We start from the raw sequence: 14,939 nt of genomic DNA on the forward strand, positions 1-14,939 counted from the left end.
GATGGGACTCAAGTCTGAACATGAAAGTCATGGATGTTTCATATACGCTTTATACACATCGCTTGAAGGTAATTTTATGTAATATTTTAAGTAATTTTGTGCATTAAACAAAGTTTGTGTACATTGAACCATTGAACCCTCAGAAAGCAAAGATATCACTATCTCAGCTACCCGTGTGGACAATCAGTGGTTGTTTGGCATCACCATCATTCCTGACTCTGAATCTGTATGCTACCAATAGGCAATTATTTTCCTGTACTTATTGACACCTAATTACTTAACAGAAAAAAAAAAATTGGACGTACCATTAAGACATTGAAAAAATAATGTGTTCACCAAGCAGCACAGTAACATCACCCAGACAACTATATCAGCTGTTGAAAAACAGCAACAATGAAAATGGCAGGCTTTCAGTCACCACTTATGATGCTGTGTTTTAAAGCTTTGAAAAGGTTACTGTAGGATGTATTTTACTTTTTTTTTTTTTTAAGAAACATCAGAAGCAGTGGAGGGACCAGGAAGTGGGTCCTCTATGGATAAGGGGGCATTCTGCTGGATGGCTTTTTAAAATGTTTCCTCCAGAGTCATCTGCCTCATTAACAGAGTTTTTGCTTAGAAGTCTCTCTTTGATTTTATTAGGTTGGTGCAAAAGTAATTGCAGTTTTTGCCATTGCTTTTGATGGCAAAATCAATAATTAACTTTTGCACCAACCTAATATAAACTGGCATGATTTCTTGTTATGAATGCACACTGGCTCTCGTTCTTCACGAAGCCCGTCACACACTTTCACCATATGTCCATAGGCACTTCTGCAGTGTTAACGTCATCTTCGTCATCATGTCAACGCTCAAAAAGTTTCAGATTTTGGAGGATTTCTGATCTTGGATTTTTGGATTAGGGAAGCTCACTCAACCTGGCTCGACCTGTACATATTTTAAAGCTTTCAGTATAGATTGCACATGTGAATATGCTTTGTTTTATGTTTTATTTTGCTTAGTTTTCTGGTTATTTCTAGCTCTTTACCGTACCTTTATTTTAGGAAAGTTTGGTGTGGTTTTCCTTTTTTTGGGGGGGGGGAGGAGGGGCCTAAATCTTTTTTTCTTCCTAATTTCTCCTTCATAATTAGTTCTCTTTATATGGTTTATACCCAACTAATTGATTTTTCTTTTCTGGTCCTTACATCTTAAACAGTACGCTCACATTGATGAAGCACTAATGTGCTGTTTTCAAACATTTTAAAGCCATGAAACTATTTATTAGACAAGATTTGGATGGATGCCCAATGTAGAAAATAAGGAGTAAGCAGCACTACTCTGGCTAAAGTGGGATTGGGAGCAGAAGTCCACCTTTCTTAATTCTCCATTGCCGTGTCTGTCCCACACACATGTAGCCCTGGCTTCGTGGCCTGTGTGGTCTGGCATGATCTTCTTCCCATTAAAATTATTGCCACATAATTAATACTGCCCTCTAAAATTCCTTCTTTACATAATGTTTATGTTTTTAACTTACCTATTATTTTATGTGTTTAATTTATACATATTATGTCTTTATTTGTCATTCAAATGAGTATTTGTTGAGGGCCTACTGTATTAAGCACTGCTCTAAATGCTGGGACATGGCCTTCCTCTTGTGGAACCTACATTCTGCTGGGTATAGAAAGGCAAGTAAATAAACAAAAATATCAGACGTTGGTAAGTACAAAGCATAAAATAAGGCAAAGTGGAAAGAGTATAGGGTAGGATGTGATAGATAGGGTGATCAAATATTTCTTCCTGGAGGACATGGCATGGAAGCAGAGACACAAATAAGAAGGAACTCATCAGTAAATAGTACAGAAGCTTAACTTCTCCATGAAATGGAATGAAAGCAAGGATAGCTGGAGAATAGTAGAAACATTTCAAAAAGGAAGCCAAGAATCAGGGCAGGTAGGGACATGCAGGCCATGGAAAGAATTTTAGATTTCATTCTACCTTCATTTTAATTCTGACATTATTTTAAAAGCATTTCCCCATACTGTTACACAGTTTTTATAGGTAATTCTTTTCACGATTGTGTGAGAGTGTGTCATGTGGATTTATCAGTTGATTTATACCCAATGTGGGTATTTAGATTTTGGCAGTTTATTATTAGTAGTATAGAAGTGAACATCTTTGTGCATTTTTAAAAGAGTGTTTCTTGTTCAGGGTTAGCTCCTCAGGACAAGCTCCTAAAAGTGGGGGTTACCTGTTGCTAGGCTTTGTGCTTTCCAAGAGGCTCCCAATAGAGTACACTTGGCAGTCAAAATATCACTTTTATTATTGAAAATGGCCAAGTTGAAGGCTGTAGCCTAATGTGAGGGCTAAAAGTTATCTTTAAGATCCCAGTTCAGGCTGTAGCAACAGGTTACTGACAAAATTGGGTCCAGAAGGACAATGTATGGCACGGGGGAGCAATGGAAAATGCATGGTTTATGTGGGTAGGCTTGCTTCTAAAAGAATGGCAGAACTGAGGCGGAATGCCTAGTTCTTCTTCCCAAGCTTATCATTGGTCAGTCACTCCACCTCCCAATGATGGAAGTGAGTAAGGAGTAGGGGAGCTGGGGTTACACTGAGTTCCTTAACCAGAAGAAAAAATGAGGAGAGAGAAAGAAGGGTTCCTAATTAACATTTTTGTAAAGGTGTTGATATATATTATTTGAAACTCAATTCAAATGGACCCTCTTAAATAAATGGTACAGTGAAATATGTTCAGGCCATGTTTTCATGATTTTTATGCATATCTGTTTCTTACATTTCAATATATAAATAGGTTTTTTTTGCAATTTTCTGTAATATAATGACAAAATATGAGAATTGAAGGTTCTGTGTTTAATGACAAGTGTATTGACAATCCTGATACACTGTTTCAGAGTCATATTTTTAGCTTTGTAGAATACTACTATTTTTATATTTACCATATATGGTTTTAGTTCTGTGTATTCAGCCCTTTTAGAAGTATAGTTTTTTCATTTCAATCTTTAACTCTTTAAGTGCCATAGAATTTACTAGAGATAAGACTTTTATGATGAGAACTCTTTGTTTAACCTAATATTCTATTGTCTAAGTAAAACATTTTTTCTTTTTATAGCATGTGTCTAAGCTGAAAATTATACTGTTAAATTAATTTCTCAGTAGCATATTAGAATAGAATATTTTTGCTAATATTTTTCTAGCATGATCAGGATGAACCTAAAATAGAAGTAGAGGGAGTTAAAACCCCCAAAATTCTTCTTTTTCTCCTTAAGAAATAATGAGCCTTGAATTTAATTAATACTACTAATAATTAAGAAAATGGAATCTCTACAACTCTGAGAATCAGTATTTACAGGCAACATTATGACTTTATCTCTTTTACCTCATAATATGTTTTTCTTAATTTTTATATTAACATTTACTGATGCCTCAGAGCTACTTATTAAACTTACAATTTATAATAGAATAAACAATACTTACGTAATCAAGAGAAATCCTTGACAAACAATACTGGTGGATGTAATACAGATATTTAAAAGACAGGAGAAATAGGAGAAAAGTTTTTTGTTAGTGCTATGAAATATGTCATCTTAAGTGGGTAGTATAACATAATTTAAAATAAACACTTCTAAATACTGTTGCACTATTGAAGCCTGCCTGCCTCAAGTGAACCATCCTGTATAGCATAATGTACAAGGAAGGTTCTGGAATGACATTTAGAGACTGAATCCAATGCTCCGCTCATAAGCAGAATAAAGTGCACAGATTTATGGTTCTCCTGTTTTAAATGTCCCCAGAGAACATAGGACGTTCCCTAATTTCCCTCGTTAAACATTCCCATGATAAGCAACTGTCTTTTATTAGCCTAAACTAAAACCAAATAGATTAGAAATCTCACATGTGGCTATTACAATTTAGAATAAGGGCATTTTTTTTTCATTAGTGAAGAATTTTACAAGGTTTTTTTCTAACTGAAACATCACAAAAGTAAAATCTGATAAATTAATTTTAGATCCTGATGTGCTTATTCTAATAGCAATATTGCTTTTGCATTGCTGTTGACTGTGGTTGTGTTAGTTTTATTTATTTTTTAACATTACAAATCTATTTATTTATTTTTCCATAAGTTATTGGGGTACAGGTGGTATTTGGTTACATGAGTAGGTTCTTTAGTGGTGATTTGTGAGATTTTGGTGCATCCATCACCCGAGCAGTATATACTGTGCCATATTTGTAGTCTTTTATCCCTCACCCCCTCCCCAATTCCCCCCAAGTCCCCAAAGTCCATTGTATCATTATTATGTCTTTGCATCATTACTTAGCTCCCACATATCAGTGAGAACATATGATGCTTGGTTTTCCATTCCTGAGTGACATCACTTAGAATAATAGTCTCCACTCTCATCCAGGTCACTGCAAATGCTGTAAATCCATTCCTTTTTATGACTATGTAGTATTCCGTCATATATATATATGTGTATATATACATACACACACACTACAGTTTCTTTATCCACTCATTGATTGATGGGCATTTAGGTTGGTTGCTGGTCATTTGGGGTGGTTCCATGATTTCGCAGTTGTGAATTGTGCTCCTATAAACATGTGTGTGCAAGTATCTTTTTTGAATAATGACGTCTTTTCCTCTGGGTAGATACCCAGTAGTGGGATTCCTGGATCAAATAGTAGATCTATTTTTAGCTCTATAAGGAATCTCCACACTGTTTTCCATAGTGGAGGTACTAGTTTACGTTCCCAACAGCAGTGTAGAAGTGTTCCCTGTTCACTGCATCCACGCCAATGTCTACTGTTTTTTTATTTTTTTATTATGGCCATTCTTGCAGGAGTAAGGTGGTATTGCATTGTGGTTTTGATTTGCATTTCCCTGATCATTAGTGATGTTGAGCATCTTTTCATATGTTTGTTGGCCATTTGTATATCTTCTTTAGAGGATTGTCTATCCTTAGCCCACTTTTTGATGGGATTGTTTTTTTTCTTACTGATTTGTTTGAGTTCATTGTAGATTCTGGATATTATTTCTTTGTTAGATGCATAGATTGTGAAGATTTTCTCCCATTCTTTGGGTTGTCTGTTTACTCTGCTGACTTTTCCTTTTGCCATGGCAAAGTTCTTTAGTTTAATTAGGTCCCAACTATTTATCTTTGTTTTTATTGCATTTCCTTTTGGGTTCTTGGTCATGAAATCCTTGCCTATAAGCCAATGTGTAGAAGGGTTTTGCAGTGTTTTCTTCTAGAATTTTTATAGTTTCAGGTCTTAGGTTTAAGTCCTTAATCCATCTTGAGTTGATTTTTCTATAAGGTGAGACATGAGGATCCAGTTTCATTCTCCTACATGTGGCTAGCCATTTATCCCAGCACCATTTATTGAAAAGAGTGTCCTTTTCCCCACTTTATGTTTTGTTTTCTTTGTCAAAGATCAGTTGGCTGTAAGTATTTGGGTTTATTTCTGGGTTCTAGATGCCATTGGTCTATATGCCTATTTTTATACCAGTGCTACGCTGTTTTGGTGACTATGGCCTTACAGTATAGTTTGAAATCAGGTAATGCAATGCCTCCAGATTTGTTCTTTTTGTTTAGTCTTGCTTTGGCTATGTGGGCTCTTTCTTGGTTCCATATTAATTTTAGAATTGTTTTTTCTAATTCTGTGAAGAATGATGGTGGTATTCTGATGGGGATTGTGTTGAATTTGTAGATTGCTTTTGGCAGTATGCTCATCTTCAAATATTGATTCTACCCATCTGTGAGCATGGGATGTGTTTCCATTTGTTTGTGTCATCCATGATTTCTTTCAGCAGTGTTTTAGTATAGAGGTTTTTTGACCCTTTGTTAGGTATATTCCTAAGTATTTTTTTTTTTTTGCAGCTATTGTAAAAGGGGTTGAGTTCTTGATTTGATTCTCTGCTTGATTGCTGTTGGTGTATAGAAGAGCTACTGATTTGTTTACATTAATCTTGTATCTGGAAACTTTGCTGAATTCTTTTTTCAGTTCTTGGAGCTTTCTAGAGGAGTCCTTAGGGTTTTCAAGGTAAACAATCATATCATCAGCAAACAGTGACAGTCTGACTTCCTCTTTACCGACTTGGATGCCCTTTCTTTCTTTCTCTTGTCTGATTGCTCTGACTAGGACTTTCAGTACTATGTTGAAGAGGAGTGGTGAGAGTGGGCATCCTTGTCTTGTTCCAGTTCTCAGAGGGAATGCTTTCAACTTTTCCCCATTCAGTATTATGCTGGCTGTGGGTTTGTCATAGATGGCTTTTATTACATTGAGGTATGTCCCTTGTATGCCGATTTTGCTGCGAGTTTTAATCATAAAGGGATGCTGGATTTTGTCAAATGCTTTTTCTGCACCTATTGAGATGATCATGTGATTTTTGTTTTTAATTCTGTTTATGTGGTGTATTGCATTTATTGACTTGCATATGTTAAACCATTCCTGCATCCCTGGTATGAAACCCACTTGATCATGGTGGATTATCTTTTTCATATGTTGTTGGATTCAGTTAGCTAGCATTTTGCTAAGGATTTTAGCATCTGTGTTCATCAAGGATATCGGTGTGTGGTTTTCTTTTTTGGTAATGTCCTTTCCTGGTTTTGGTATTAGGTTGATACTGGCTTCATAGAATGAATTAGGGAGGATTCCTTCTTTCTCTATCTTGTGGAATAGTGTCAAAAGGATTGGTACCAATTCTTCTTTGAATGTCTGGTAGAATTCTGCTGTAAATCCGTCTGGTCCTAGACCTTTTTTGGCTGGTAATTTTTAAATTATCATTTCAATCTCACTACTTGTTATTGGTCTGTTCAGGGTATCCAGTTCTTCCTGATTTAAGCTAGGAGGGTTTTATTTTTCCAGGAATTTATCCATCCCTTCTAGGTTTTCTAGTGTATATGTGTAAAGGTGTTCATAGTAGCTCGAATGATCTTTTGTATTTCAGTGGTGTCAGTTGTAATATCTCCTGTTTCATTTCTTAGTGAGGTTTTTTTGGATTTTCTCTCTTCTTTTCTTGGTTAATCTTGCTAGTGGTCTATCAATTTTATTTATCTTTTCAAAGAACCAGCTTTTTGTTTCATTTGTCTTATGTATTTTGTTGTTGTTGTTGTTGTTGTTTCAATTTCATTTAGTTCTGCACTGATCTTGGCTGTTGTCTTTCTTCTGCTGGGTTTAGGTTTGGTTTGTTCTTGTTTGTCTAGTTCCTTGAGGTATGACCTTAGATTGGCTGTCTGTGCTCTTTCAGACCTTTTGATGTAGGTATTTAGGGCTATGAACTTTCCTGTTAGCACCGCCTTTGCTATATCCCAGAGGTTTTGATAGGTTGTGGCATCATTGTCATTCAGTTCAAAGAATGTTTTAATTTCCATCTTGGTTTTGTTTTTGACCCAATGCTCATTCAGCAGGTTATTTAATTTCCATGTATTTGCATGGTTTTGAAGGTTCCTTTTGGAGTCGATTTCCAGTTTTATTCCACTGTGATCTGAGAGAGTGCTTGATGTAATTTCAGTTTTCTTAAATTTATTGAGGCTTGTTTTATGGCCTATCATATGGTCTATCTTGGAGAAAGTTCCATGCACTGTTGAATAGAATGTGTATTCTGCAGTTGTTGGATGAAATGTTCTGTATATATCTGTTAAGTCCATTTGTTCCAAGGTTTAGTGTAAATCTATTGTTTCTTTGTTGACTTTCTGTCTTCATGACCTGTCTAGTGCTGTCAGTGGAGTATTGAAGTCCCCCACTATTATTGTGTTGCTGTCTATGTCCTTTCTTTTCCTTCCTTCCTTCCTTCCTTTCTTCCTTTCTTTTTGAGACGGAGTTTCGCTCTTGTTGCCCAGGCTGGAGTGCAATGGTGCGATCTCAGCTCACTGCAACTTCCGCCTCCCAGGTTCAAGTGATTCTCCTGCCTCAGCCTCCCAAGTAGCTGGGATTACAGGCAGGTGCCACCATGCCCGGCTAATTTTTGTATTTTTAGTAGAGACAGAGTTTCACTATGTTGGTCAGGCTGGTCTCGAACTCCTGACCTCAGGTGACCCGCCCGCCTTGGCCTTCCAAAGTGCTGGGATTACAGGCGTGAGCCACCATGCCCAGCCAACATTTCTTAGGTCTATTAGTAATTGTTTGATAAATGTGGGAGCTCCAGTGTTAGGTGCATATATGTTTAGGATTGTGATATTTTCCTGTTGGACAAGGCCTTTTACCATTATATACTGTCCCTCTTTGTCTCTTTTAACCACCGTTGCTTTAAAGTTTGTTTTGTCTGATATAAGAATAGCTACTCCTGCTTGCTTTTGGTGTCCATTTGCTTGGAATGCCTTTTCCACCCCTTTACTTTAAGTTTATGTGAGTGTTTATGTGTCAGGTGAGTCTCCTGGAGGCAGCAGATGGTTGGTGAGTTCTTATCCATTCTGTGCTTCTGTATCTTTTAAGTGGAACATTTAGGCCATTTCATTCAATGTTAGTGTTGAAATGTGAGGTACCATTGCTTTCATCATGCTCTTTGTTGCCTGTGTGCTTTGGTTTTGTTTTTTTGTTTTTGCTTTCTAACTTGTATTTTTGTTTTATAGATCCTGTGTGATTTATTCTTTAAAGAGGTTCTATTTTGATGTGTTTCCAGGATTTGTTTCAAGATTTAGAGCTCCTTTTAGCAGTTCTTGTAGTGGTGGTTTGGTAGTGGAAAATTCTCTCAGCATTTGTTTGTCTGAAAACGATTGTATCTTTCTTTCATATATGATGCTTAGTTTTGCTGAATACAAAATTCTTGGCTGATAACTGTTTTGTTTGAGGAGGCTGAAGATAGGTCCCCAATCTCTTTTAGCTTATAGAGTTTCTGCTGAGAAATCTGCTGTTAATATGATAGGTTTTCCTTTATAGTTTACCTAGTTCTTCTGTCTCACAGCTCTTAAGATTCTTTCCTTTGTCTTAACTCTGGATAACCTGATGACAGTGTGCCTAGGTGATCTTTTTGTGATGAGTTTCTCAGGTGTTCTTTGTGTTTCTTGTGTTTGCATGTCTAGGTCTCTCACAAGGCCAAGGAAGTTTGCCTCAATTATTCCCTCGAATATGTTTTCTAAGCTTTTAGAATTCTCTTCTTCCAGCCGGGCATGGTGGCTCATGCCTGTAATCCCAGCACTTTGGGAGGCCGAGGCGTGCAGATCACGAGGTCAAGAGATAGACACCATCCTGGCTAACACGGTGAAACCCCATCTCTACTAAAAATACAACAAATTAGCCGGGTGTAGTGACGGGCGCCTGTAGTCCCAGCTACTTGGGAGGCTGAGGCAGGAGAATGGCATGAACCTGGGAGGCGGAGGTTGCAATGAGCCGAGATAGCGCCACTGCACTCTCGTCTGGGCGAAAGAGCGAGACTCCGTCTCAAAAAAAAAGAAAAAAAAAAAAGAATTCTCTTCCTCAGGTACACCAATTATTCTTTGGTTTGATTGTTTAACATAATCCCAGACTTCTTGGAGGCTTTGTTCATATTTTCTTATTCTTTTTTCTTTTTCTTTGTTGGATGGGGTTAATTTGAAGACTTTGTCTTCGAACTCTTAATTTCTTTCTTCTACTTGTTCATTTTTATTGCTGAGACTTTCCAGAGCATTTCACATTTCTAAAAATGTGTCCAAAGTTTCCTGAATTTTTGATTGTTTTTTCTTTAAGCTACTATTTCCATGAATATTTCTCCCTTCACTTCAATCATTTTTTGGATTTCCTTGCTTTGGGCTTTGCCTTTCTCTGGTCTCTCCCTGATTAGCTTAATAACTAACCTCCTGAAATTCTTTTTCAGGTAAATCAGGGATTTCTTCTTGGTTTGGATCCCTTGCTGGTAAACTAGTGTGATTTTTGGGGGGTGTTGAAGAGCCTTGTTTTGTCATATTACCAGAGTTGGTTTTTTTGGTTCCTTCTCATTTGGGTAGGCTCTGTCAGAGGGAAGGTCTAGGGGTGAAGGCTGTTGTTCAGATTCTTTTGTCCCACGGGTGTTCCCTTGACATAGTACTCTCCCCCTTTTCCTATGGGTATGGCTTTCTGTGAGCTGAACCACAGTGATTGTTGTCTCCCTTCTGTGTCTAGCCATCCAGTGAGTCTACCCGGCTCCAGGCTGGTACTGGGGGTTGTCTGCACAGAGTTCTATGATGTGAACCGTCTGCGAGTCTCTCAGCTGTGGATACCAGTGCCTGTTCTGATGGAGGTGGCAGAGGGTGTAATGGACTCCATGAGAATCCTTAGCTTTGGTGGTGTAATGATCTATTTTTGTGCTGGTTGGCCTCCTGCCACAAGGTCGTGCTTTCCAGAAAGCATCAGCTGTAGTAGTGTGGAGAGGGACCGGCAGTGGGCAGGGCCCTAGAACTCCCAAGATTATATCCCCTTTGTCTTCCACTATAATCAGCTCTTCAGTTTGTGTGGGAGCTGGGTGAGGCCTGTGACTCCTGGCTTTCCCCCACTTTCCTGACAACCTGCATGACTCAGCAGAGGCAGCCATAATCCTCCTAGGTAGAGACCTGGGAGTCTCACCCCCATCCCCCACAGCAACCACAGCAAGACCCGCCCAAGGAGAGTCTGAGCTCAGACATGCATAGTCCTGTCCCCACCCGATGGTCCCAGCTTCAAGAAAAAAGGGCTTTAGTTCTTCCCTGGCCTGTGAAGTCTGCACGCCCGATTGGTGCCCTCCCCCAAGTTATGACCAGGAAGCTTCTTGCCCAGTTCAAATTGTTACAAATTTCAGCTAGAGAATTCCTTCTCCCTGTGGAGTTTTACCTCCTGCTCCTCTGGCCACCCTCCCAATGGATCTCTATGGTGCTAGGCAGGAGTGGGCTGCTCGGGGACCCAGTGAACTCTCAGGGCCTTTCTACTGCTTCCTCTACCCCTGTATTTTGCTCGGCTCTCTAGCTTGACTCAGTTCCAGATAAAGTCGGAAATTTTTCCTGCAAACGGACCTTCAGCTTCTCCAGCGGGGGTGTGCGTTCCCACTTCCACAGTTGGGGCACTCACAGTATTTGGGTGTCTCCTGGGTCCTGCAGGAGCAGTCTGCTTCCTTCAGAGGGTCTGTAGGTCCTCTTGGGATTGCTGGTTTGTTCTTGCAGTCCATCTGGAGCTAAAATTCACAGTGCAGGCCTCCGCATGCTGCTCTGTCCAGAGCTGCAATCTAGTCCTGCCTCCTGTCCGCCATGATCCCCATCACTGGTTGCATTAGTTTTAGAGTGAGTGAATAATTAATGATAGTTGATTAATGAGAAAATGATTGCATTTTGAGTGGCTCTGGATGGATTAAAGAAACCACAGGGATTTCTGCTTTTGTGTAGTTGTGTATTTCTGCTTTTTAGTGCTGATCCTTTGAATACTCACCAGATTGAAAAGCTGTGGCAAATGAAACTTGTATGAGAGTCAGTTATTCTTTAGAAAGGTATAGAACCAAAGCATTTGCCTTGGAATGTTTGTTGGGAAATTACTGCTTCTTAGGAATGCTAAATTAGTTCTGTTATCTTTCTGTGGTGAACTTGGTAAATGGCTCAATATGTGCAGCATAGAATAACATAGTCGTATCTGGTTATTGAGTCATTCATTTATTTTCTCTGTCAGCTCACAGTACTTGCACACCTGCCACATGCCTGGTGTTGTTGTAGGTACTAGGGCGTCAGTAAGGAACAAAACATAAAATCTTGCTTGCATGGAGCTCACATTATGATGGGGCAACAATGAACAAACAAGTAAGTAAAACTTATGAATTGTCAGTTGGTGATAAGTGCTTTGGAGAAGAAAAAAAAAAAACTTGTAGACTTCTCTAAAAATAAATAAATAAATAAAAAGCCCTTAAAGCCCTTATCCTAAATTGGCACAGCCCCAGAGAGTGCCAGCATTGGAGGGGCTGCAGCTTTGAAGAGCATAGGTTCTATAAAGGCCTCTTTGGGGTGATGATATTTGAGCAAAACTCTAACAAAGGTGAGGGAATGAGCCATGCAGAAATCTGGAGCGACAACGGGAAAGCAAAGGCAAAGGCTGTGGGTGGCAGCATGACTGGCATGTCACATCAGCCATGGGTGAACAGAAAATGATGTCACAGAGATGACGGGATGAGAGAGTATAGGAGCAGATCATGTTGAGCTTGGAAGGTCATTGAGTAAGCTGGGAAACAGAAGATCGATGTGATTTGGTATTTACCTTTTTAAAGAGATTACTCTGATAGCAATGTAAACTCTAAGGTGATTAGGATAGAAGCAAGGGACTCAGGTGGGAGGCTATTACAGTAATCCGGGTGAGAGGTGGTGGTGGCTTGGACAGGGTGTGAGCGGTGGAGGTGGAGAAAAGGGGTCAGATTGGAATTATATTTTGAAGATAGAACTAGCAGGATTTATGGACAGACTAGATGGAGGAAGAGTGAGAGAGGAGGGGAATAGAAGATGACTATGGCCTTTGGCTTGAACAGTTGGAAGGATGGAACATCATTTACTGAGAAGGTGAAGACTGAGGGAGGACCTCAGTGCACACTGCTGTTTCTTATTTATTTGCCATGCCTGCATATTTTTTTCTTTTTGTATTTGTTTTAAACACTGTAGCAGAGCCTTTGACTTGACCTTTTTACATTCTCTTAAATGTAGTCAATAAAATGTACAGAGAGTAACTTTGGGGGGAAATGAAGTATTTCTTTAAAAAATGATTTGATAAATAGACCTATAAAAAGAAATAACCATCACATCACAGACTGTTCTAGTAACATGTCTGCAGTTTGAAGAGGTCAGAACTATTAATATAATGGAGATATAGCACTTACTTTGCGTTGAAAGGCACAGTATTTCTTCTGTTTCACTAAAGTAGCCTATAGGTAAAATGTCATGATGTCAAATGCAGATTTGACATTTTCAGAGAGCTGAGCAAGTTCTTGTAAATTAGTTTCTTGAATGTGTCCCTTCCTATGTACCAAGCTGATTCATTTCCTTCATTGTCCATTTTAATCTCTTCTACTTTTAACTCTGTAGGCAAGTGAATGTGACTTGTTATTCTGGTCCATCTCACCATAAACAGAGGAAACATATAAAATGCATGCACTATGTGGCCCTTACTTACTCATTTTACCAATAATAGGATAAATAATTTGAATTAATAACCTATTTAAGGAGTTGCATGTGTTTTTCTCAATGTTTCTAGTTATATATATCCACCATGCTTGCATTATATATAGTATGTACATTATCTGAAGGTACCTAGCATGCTGAATATTAACTAAAAAGATAATATTTTGCAGTGCCCACCAAATCTTCATAAGCAAGACGGATATGCATGCAATCAAAATCAGGTATGCTGGGCTATAAATTTTAAGTGTAATTTAAAAAGGATTCATTGGAAAGTTTTTTTTCCTTTTTTGATAAATATTAATATAACTTTGAAGGGAATTTTACTCAAGTAAATTATTATAGTGGGATTCTAATTTAGAGTTGCTTCATGTTATGCCAAATATTAAATATATTTACCTCTGGTGACAAATTGTCCAGATTAAGAGAAAAAAAAAGAATGTAATGGCTGAAGAACTGGGAGTCTCATTTATTGAGTTGTGACCATCTTTCAGTAATTTCAGCCTGCCTGGTGTGAGAAAGAAAATATGACAATCTGTCATGAGTTTTTTTTTCCCTGAAGCCATATTATAACCTACAGGTGAGTATCATGATGTCAAATGCAGATTTGATGTCTTCTGACCATCCATACACAAAAGAAGCTAAAAATCATTTTGGTGTCTCTCACAGAAATGTACCAATTTTTGTTTGCTGTAAAATTTCAATTTGTAGATGTTTAGTTTACATTTAGAGAGCTGTGCAGTGAGTTCTGTTTAGAGTTTTAAATTTTTAACTGTTATTCTTGAGATGTTTGTGATTCTTATTGGTCACTATAAAAATATTAGGGTATGAAATGAAAAAACTTTATCCAAGTGAACCAGAAGGAGACATTGTAGTAAAAACATTGGGAAAGACAAATTGACTCTGTGTGCCTCACATGTGTGCTCCTGTCCCCAGGGCCGCTGCTACAATGGCGAGTGCAAGACCAGAGACAACCAGTGTCAGTACATCTGGGGAACAAGTAGGTCGCATCTCCTTGCTTGGCAGTTACACATACCATTTTCTCTTAATAGTGTTCTTCTCTGCCAGTCTTGCTGAAAGAGATGCACAGCTTGGAGTGATGTTTTAAAAAAAATCTAGAAAGGATAAGAATAAAGAGAACTGTGAATCTTAGTCACAAAAACTATAGAAAACAACTGCTTAAGTTGGGTACTTGTCAGAACTGAGCAGTGCCATTTAGTGGCTGTGGCTCTCAGAGAAGGGGTGTTGCATTCATTTGCAAAGATTGGGTTGAGTACAGTGTGATTATCCAGCCACTTGTGTGATTTATTTTGTACCTTGGTTTTAACATTTGACCCCCTTTTTTTCCATTAACACACACACAACTTAGCTTTCTGGTTTTTACCCCAGGAAAATACCAGACTTATTTTTAAAATTTTATCATTTACTGTCTTACTTCAAAGTGAAGAGATGCATGTACTTCCTGAGATGCAGACAGGTACATGGCTGTGATTCTTAGTACATTCCGTAAAAGTTCATGTGCATATCCTCTTCCTGACATTTACAGTGCCTCTCCAATAATAGCAGTTCATGAGGGCCAGACGGGGGGAAGAATGAGAAATGAGTCTGCCTTTCTAGCCAAGGCTGGGTTCACCCCAAAGGAAAAGAAAGCACACAGAATGAGAACAGGGCTCTGGCATGAGTGATTTTAGAGTTTGGCAAATATCATTTATTTGACTGATTTACATTTAGTGCTTTAGTTTTGACAGAGAAAAGATAATAGACATATTTGTATTTTGAAAGGTTTAACTATCAAAACTCAGGTGCCAACATAAAATCTCAATAGGCTACGACTTTATAATTATCTCCTAATATTGATATAAAACAAGATTAAGAATG

General features: G+C 38.3%; 1 protein-coding gene across 8 annotated transcripts in view; it reads left to right on the forward strand.

Annotated features, from left to right (window-relative positions):
- ADAM23 (ADAM metallopeptidase domain 23) overlaps positions 1-14,939 on the forward strand; it is a 235,470-nt gene that overhangs the window by 190,000 nt on the left and 30,531 nt on the right. For all 8 annotated transcript variants that reach the window (XR_008522965.1, XM_063713001.1, XM_054549690.2 and 5 more), the window contains 2 exons: positions 13,235-13,285; positions 13,998-14,061. Coding sequence is in view for 7 of the 8 variants with exons in the window: in XM_063713001.1 (XP_063569071.1) it covers positions 13,235-13,285; positions 13,998-14,061 (115 nt within the window). In the remaining variant the exon portion in view is untranslated. The remainder of the gene's footprint in view (positions 1-13,234; positions 13,286-13,997; positions 14,062-14,939) is intronic.

Source organism: Pongo abelii, chromosome 11 (assembly GCF_028885655.2).
Source record: "Pongo abelii isolate AG06213 chromosome 11, NHGRI_mPonAbe1-v2.0_pri, whole genome shotgun sequence".
NCBI lineage: Eukaryota > Metazoa > Chordata > Mammalia > Primates > Hominidae > Pongo > Pongo abelii.